Here is a 7,500-nt window from a genome sequence, read left to right on the forward strand (position 1 = left end):
TTCCTTCCGAGGAGTGGCTGGTGGGTTTGAACCTCCAGCCTTCTGGTTAGCAGTCAAGTGCTTTAGCCACTATGCTACCAGAGCTTCCAGCAGAGCAGCTGGTGGGTTTAAACTACCAACCTTTTGTTAGCAGCCAAACTTAACCACTGAGCTACCACAGCTCCTCCCTTTTTGGGATTAGCAAACTAAACTCAAGGAGCTAGAATACAGCTTGGATTAGGCTAGGTCATAGATTTGCTGAATCTTTGTATAGAACATCTCTAATGATACCGTTGATTGCATCTAAAGGGGTCTTTCTTTATTTAGGGGGAGTTCTTAAATCAACCCAAAACTTAGGTGCTTGCATTTTTGACTAGTTAATGTGTGCTTCTTCTTCTTCTTCTTCTTCTTTTTTTTTTTTTTGTATTTTATATATTATTTAAAATTGCAAAGCAGTTTATATAGGATCTTGAGTTTTTAGACCTCAGTGAACCTTTGGAGTACACCTAGGTTTGTTTTTTTTTTAAAGAACTTCCCCATAGGGTTTCTAAGACTGTAATCTTTTTTTTTTTTTTTTCATTGCAATTTGGGTGAAAGTTTACAGAGCATATTTACTTTCCATACAGAGCTCACATCCACTGTGTCTTATGACATTGACTACAATTTCCCACAATGCAACTACTCCCCTCCCACTTCCTCCCCATAGTTACCTCTTCCCTGTGTCCTTCCCTCCCATGCACTCCTACCCCCTGAACTGTCTCCCTGACATACACAGCCTTTCTATTCTCCCATGATTGATCTCTCCAGGAGTGTATCTACCTAATGTAAATGTTCAGTTCATATACTGTCTTTTGTTTGGCTGGAAGCCACAGGAGTAGGTTCAGTTCCAGACCTGAAGGGCAGCTAGGGGCCATCGTCTCAGTGGTTCCATCAGGCTCCATCAGACCAGCAAAACTGGTCCTTTTTTTTTTTTTTTTTTTTTTTAAGATTTTGAGTTTTGTTCCACATTGTTCTCCCACTCTATCTAGGATCTCCTACAGAGATCCCCCTCCAAGTGGTTGACAGTGGTAGTCAGACACCATCTAGTTCTTCTGGTCTTATAGTCATATAGGCTGAGGATCACTACCAGTCACTTGGATTAATTGTTTCCATGAGTCTTTATTTTTCTTCGTTCTTCTTTGCTCTGGATGAGGAGAGACCCATCGTTGCGTCTAGATGACCGCTCACAAGCTTTTAAGATCCCAGTTGCTACTCACCAAAGTAGGATGTAGAGAACAATGTTTTGGGTAGTATGTTATGTCAGTTGAGCCTGATGTATGTCCCCGATTATGGTCCCGAGCCCACAGGTCCAACTATTTGCTCCCTCTGGGTAGCTGACTGTGGCCAACAAGTGCCCTTGTCCCTTGTCAGCTCTTCCATATACCTGGGTATTCTTAAAGAACATACAAATACGCTTGCAGAAACATTATCTGCCAACCCTATACATGGTCTTGGGCACAGCCCCCTCTGCATAGACATACCTAGTTCAGCCTGTGCACCCATCTATTCACCTGTATATCAATGGTTGCCTTCACTGACAACACAGTACTACTGTATGTATGAAAGGGGTCATCTTTGATGTCTGTGTACACCTAGTTTTGACCTCTAACTTTGTAAATGAGGAATTGAGGTCCATAGAGGAGACATACTTTGCCTAAGAATATAACTCATTACAGTTGACACAAAATGAGTACTTGGAGAATGTTGAATGAATAAATGGATATTGAATGAGTTGACGGTAGAGCCGTGAGTAGAAAGCACATCTCTTGACTCATTGCCTGATGTTTTTCTCTCCACATGCCACTCTGTCAGTATATGAAGATACTGATAACTGGACTCTAGAAGTCCAAGACCAAGAGAAAACAAACAGATAAATAACCCAAATTGCTGTTCTAACATTGTATTTGGAATATTTACAGCTGAAGGCAGGTACAATCTTTATACGCCGGATGGCAAATATATCTTCAAGGAAAGAGAATCATTTGATGGCCGGAACATTTTAAAGGTCAGTATGAAGCAGATTGAATTGGAAAATTTCCTTTGGCGTATGCCCTGAATAAGGGAGAAAAACAAGTCATCCTCCTCCTGACAACACAGTATATTTCCCATGAGTATTATTGATTGAAAGAGCTGTTAATTTTTTTTTTTTTTAAATGTTCAAAAAGTAAAGAGAAATCCTCTTGACTCTATTGATGCTATGGCACTCTAGAGTACTTGAAATTGATGATTTAAGAGACAATTAGGGATCCCAATTACTCAGATCCTTAGGAATAAGGCGATTTTAATCTGGTGAGTTTGATTTTGCACTTTATTTACCTCTAGAAGGTTGAGTTTGCATTTTTCTCAAGTGGAAATAAATTGTTTTGTTCTAGTAGATTTTTCTTTTCACCCACAAAGTCACCCTCTAAAGTTGCTTTATATAATCTATTTTTACTCAAGAACAGCTGATGTCCTAAATAGTAGGTGGCCTGTTTCTGACTGTGGAGCTTGGCTTTTCTGAATGTTGAATTTTTCTAGATTGTATTTATCTTTCCCCTACAGACCACATTCTGTAATATCCAAAAATTATGCCTTTTTTTATCAGGTTAACATGCCATTGTGCCCATGGGCAAAAAGAAACAAGTTGATATCATTGAGAGGTTTTTGGTTCTTCATTTCACTTCTGCTGTAGTGGGTTAGGTCAAACATTTTCAAGGCCACGGTATTTTTGGAACAGGGAGAGAGTATGAAAGTAATAACTTCAGAATAAGCTTCAGCTTTATTTATTTTTTTCTTTTCCTTCCTATCGCATCCTCCATTCCTTAACCTATCATGTGACATGCCTAACATGACATCATTGTCTCTTAATTAATGACATCACCCTTCAGCAGCTCTGAAGAACTTACCACAGAGTCCAGCATGGCAGAGACAGAGACTGGGGCAAACATTGCAGCTCCCATGTTGCCGAGCTCTGTTGGTTCCTTCCTATCCTTGGTATCTTATAATTTTTCTTGTTTTTAAAGTAGTGTTGATAGCTTTGAATTTGAGTAGCAGGCCGCTAATGAGTTTAGTTACATACTAATTTTCCCAGGCCACAACTTCAGTAGCAAATGAGAATATTCTTCTCTTTTTCCTCCTCCATCTCCCTTCCCCATGGCTTTTCTAGTAATATCATTAATTAGTTTGCTTTTTTGTCATTGTTACTTTGATTCAGAAAGACAGAAGTCTGAATGGGGGAAGAAATCTGTAGGAATGACTCAAAGCCAGTTTGGTTCTTTTGGAAATAAAATTAAAGTCCAAAAGGTATATGGGTATAACTCAGATGTGAAGCGCTTTGACTTCTGTAAGAGAGGTGATGGCAGAAAGCCTGTGGGGTGGCTGTATGAACAGTATGACGTCTCACTTGATACTTAATTTCTCTTATTCTGGAAAATGAGTTTTCCATTTCAAGATGCTTTGCCTCAAGGTCCTGGAGCTGCCCCAGTGGTGACATGAATGTAGCGCCCTCTAGTGTTGGTAGAAGCTTACTGTATCAGTAGTAGCCACAACTAGTTCATGCCTAGTTAGTTTTAGGACTGGGCTCAGCAAGGCATTTGATGACCAGTTAGTCCAATTTCCCACCTTAATCCCTAAGGACACAAGATCCAAATATAGTGACTCACCAAAGGTTACCCAGCTAGTTAGTAGCAGAGTCTGAATCAGAGCAAAAAGACTCACAACTTGTAAATTTAGTGTTGTTTTTGCTGCCTCCCATAAAGATGTTTAACGTTTAGGCAGAGTTCATTAGACATTTGAAGTTGAGCATATCTGTCTGGACTCGTATAATGTCTAATTTAAATTCATTTCATAAATGTTGGGGCAACAGGAGTACCAGTTAGTCTAAAACTAGCTAAGTAAAAATTAGACTTTGGAGTTGAATATAATACTGACATCAACAGAAACACATTTTGCCAGGCCTTGTGCCATGGAGCTTAACAGTTGTGACTCCATCCCTGCCTTCCAGGAGCTTCTGTCTTTTAGGGTACAGATGGTTAATAGTCAATTACAATAACAATGCAAAGTACAGGGGGTGAATTATGAGTATAGAGGAGAATGCCTCCGAACACAGATAGTTGTAACAGTGCCCTGCAGTATGAAAAAAACAAAACCAAACTCACTGCCATTGAGTCAGTTCTGACTTATAGTGACTCCCATTGGGTTTCCAAGCCTGTAAATCTTTACAGAAGCAGACCACCCAGTCTTTCTTCTACAGAGTGGCTGGTGGGTTTGAGCCACCGACCTTTTGATTAGTAGCTAAATGCCTTAACCACTGCACCACCAGAGCTCTACCTTGTCCTTATTTTATTTTATTTTATTGTGCTTTGGGTGCAAATTTACAAAGCAAATTTGTTTTACAGTCAACAGTTCATGCCATTTGATTTCACGCCCCGATTACCATCCCCAATCATAAAAAACTCTCCTCCTCTCCCCTCCCTGTGACTACCCCTCTCTGTGCCCTTCTTAACTGTGCATTCCTGTCTGTCCAGCTTTCCCTCTATGTGAATGCTGCCCCTCTGCTGTCTCATGGCTGATTGCTTTAAGAGGTGCATCTCCCTAGACTAGGGGGGTGAATCACCTTGGCGTTTAAGTTCTGAATGTAGGTCTTTCTACTTTGGGCTGAGAGCCAATCCATGGGAGTGAGTCCACTTCTAGGCCCAAAGGCTAACCTGGGGCCATAGTCATGGGGGTTCTACCAGTCTTTATACGACCAGTAATTCTGGTCGGTACTGTGTTTTTGAACGTTTTTCTTCCCACTGTATCCAGGATCTCCAGTTTTGATCCCTTTCCGAGTGGTTGGCATTGGTAGCTGGGCACCATCTAGTTCTTCTGGCCTTGGGGTCCATCATATCCTTGGGCTATTTGTTTCCAGATGCCTTTGATTTCTTCACTCTTCTTTGCTTCAGATGAGAGGAGACCAATAGTTGCATCTTAGATGGCTGCTCGAAAGCTTTTAAGACCCCAGTTGCTACTCATCAAAGTAGGTTGTAGAATAGTTGGTATATAGTTAGTATAGTTTTCACTATTTTCCTCCTTAACTGTTAGCTCCAGAAAATAGCATCTTTTACCTCTTTTCAAGCAAGGGCACTAACTTTTCTTTGAGAATAATAGGTAAATTATGGGCTCCAGCAATTATTCCACATAACCAAAATATAAAAACCATATTTGGGAAACAGCTTTAGTCAGCTCATCTTTGGGAATTACCAAAAACAGGTGCTCAATCAGAACATGAGAACCCATGCCCAGAGATGGTGGGTGTGGTAGCTAAGTTGTGTGTCAACTTGGCTGAGCCTGGTTTTGAGAGTGGCTAGGCAGCTGGATGTAGTTAGTTCCCATGATGAGACTGGTAATCAGCTCCATGGTGGACTCTACTGGAGCAGCTGAGTAGCTGCCTTAGAGATGTGGTCTGCTTCCCGTATATAAGAAGTTTTGAGAAGGGTCTCTGAAGCTTTTTGGCATGCTTGGACCCTGCATGTAGCTGAGTCTTCATTCAGCAGCTTCCCATGCCCTGTCTGGGAGCTCTGGTAGCATAGTGCCTAAGGCACTTGACTGCTAACCAGAAGGCTGGTGGTTCAAACCCACCACCCACTCCTCGGAAGGAAGATCGGGCAATATATTTCCGTAGTGATAACTGCCTTGGCAACCCAAGGAGGGGTCACTATGAGTCAGGTCCGACTCGACGGCACATAACAACAACAACAACAACATGCCCTGTCTATCTTGGAACTTTTTCTGGACTTGAACCAGTGGCCTGCCATGTTGTTTAATAATTTTGAGACTGTGCCTTTTTATTTGTCAACCTTGGGTTTGCCAGCCTCAGCAGCCAGCACCTGCCTGAGTGAAGAAGAGCCTCCATCTTCAGTGGGCCGGGAGCAAGCGGCAGACCAGAAGCCCAAGGTTGAGGGGCTTTCACCCAGCCCCTAGAGTTTGCCACTTTGATCTTGGACTTCTAGCCTCCTACAATATAAGAGAATAAATCCCTGTTTTTGAACACCATCCCATTTGTGGTATCTTCTGTGCTAAAAGCACTAGAGAACCAAAACATCCCCTGAAACCCTTGACATAAAAATAGGATTCAGAAAATCAGTAGATTATATATAGTTTTTTATACCAAATAAAATTATGATGTTCTGAAAGAAAAAAAAAAATCAATTTCACTAACAAGATAGGAACTGACTCGGAGTAAACAGAAAGGTTAAATGCATTGGTTGGTAAGGAGCCCAAGCATATGTGTCTAGCATATTAATAGCTGCATAGGTCAAGGATCAGGAGTGCTGGTGATGGGAAGCAGCATTGGGAAGAAAGAATCAACTTCATCTACTATTCAAAGAAACAAAATGAGAAAGAAGTCATTGCTCATTGCTGTAAGAATTTAATGAGTAACCTCCAATTGCTATTCTACTCCATGAAGAGAATTGGTCCTTTTGGCTTGATGCAATATTATGTATTCTGGGGGCCTTAATAAGGAGAAAAAAAATCTCTAATGACTTGGGGGTGGATGTCACATTTTTCTTTCGTACAGCTCTTTTGAGAATTGTTGCAGCTGCAGTAGTCCAGTGTCTGGTAATTCCTAGGGAAAATAAGAATTTTATTACCCTTAAAAGGACTTTGAAAGAAGAACTGACAAGTAAAGATTCATTTTCCTGTGTCTTTCAAGCCAGAAAAGGAACAAAAATATTTAGTTATGGTAGTTTTTTTATGGAAACCTCACATGTAGCTCTGAAAGGAAGATATATGAGTGAAGACCCAGGCCAAATTAATAGGATAGTGTCCCGTCAGAGAGTTTCCATTTCCAATCTAAGAGATAGCAACAGAGATGCTGTTTGTATATCCGTAAGGCAGTGATAAACCTGTAACTGGAGAAATCATGCTGACCTAAAGACATACCACCAGGAAATAACTGCTCCCTTGCTAGCTAGAAGTAGAATGATCATTAACTGTCAGCTTCTGGAGAGAGAATGACAGTCCATTTGGGGGACTTATGACATGGCCTAAAGCAGTAGAATCAATATTCCAAGATTGTGCTATCAGCAGATTGAACTGGGGTACGATAATAACTGTGCAAAAGCATAGCTCTTAACTGCAGAGTGAAGAGGAAAGATTAGAGCCTAAGTTGTATTTACCAGAGGGGGTGATTTGGTACAAGTCAAGGCATAGTGATATATTTGGGAAGAAATAGAAGGTACTATAGGTCCAAAATCAGAGGACACCATAGCAATGCCATTTCTCTAGATACGTTTAAAAAAATTCCTGGAAAATATAATCCAAGTAAAAGGGAGATAGATGAATTTGTGCTTTTTCTATTTTGTATCTAATTATCTTTAAATTTTGAGAGAGGATTGGCAATACTAAATAACTATTATTTTTTTTTAGTGTTTTCTCTGAAAATATATTTTAAATCTACCTAGCCACATTGAGATTTTTCTTAAAAGATGTAAATGAGAGTAATTCAAGTATTTCATTAAT

The 7,500-nt window shown here is 40.4% G+C and overlaps 1 protein-coding gene across 1 annotated transcript in view; it reads left to right on the plus strand.

Annotated features, from left to right (window-relative positions):
- The window catches only part of ASCC1 (activating signal cointegrator 1 complex subunit 1), a 220,346-nt gene that overhangs the window by 183,620 nt on the left and 29,226 nt on the right, over positions 1-7,500 (plus strand). Inside the window, exon 8 of the mRNA XM_007940643.2 lies at positions 1,938-2,023. Within this exon, the coding sequence (XP_007938834.1) occupies positions 1,938-2,023 (86 nt within the window). The remainder of the gene's footprint in view (positions 1-1,937; positions 2,024-7,500) is intronic.

Source organism: Orycteropus afer, unplaced genomic scaffold, assembly GCF_000298275.1.
Source record: "Orycteropus afer afer isolate SDZICR_OR568_19922 unplaced genomic scaffold, OryAfe1.0 scaffold00070, whole genome shotgun sequence".
Taxonomy (NCBI): Eukaryota; Metazoa; Chordata; class Mammalia; order Tubulidentata; family Orycteropodidae; genus Orycteropus; species Orycteropus afer.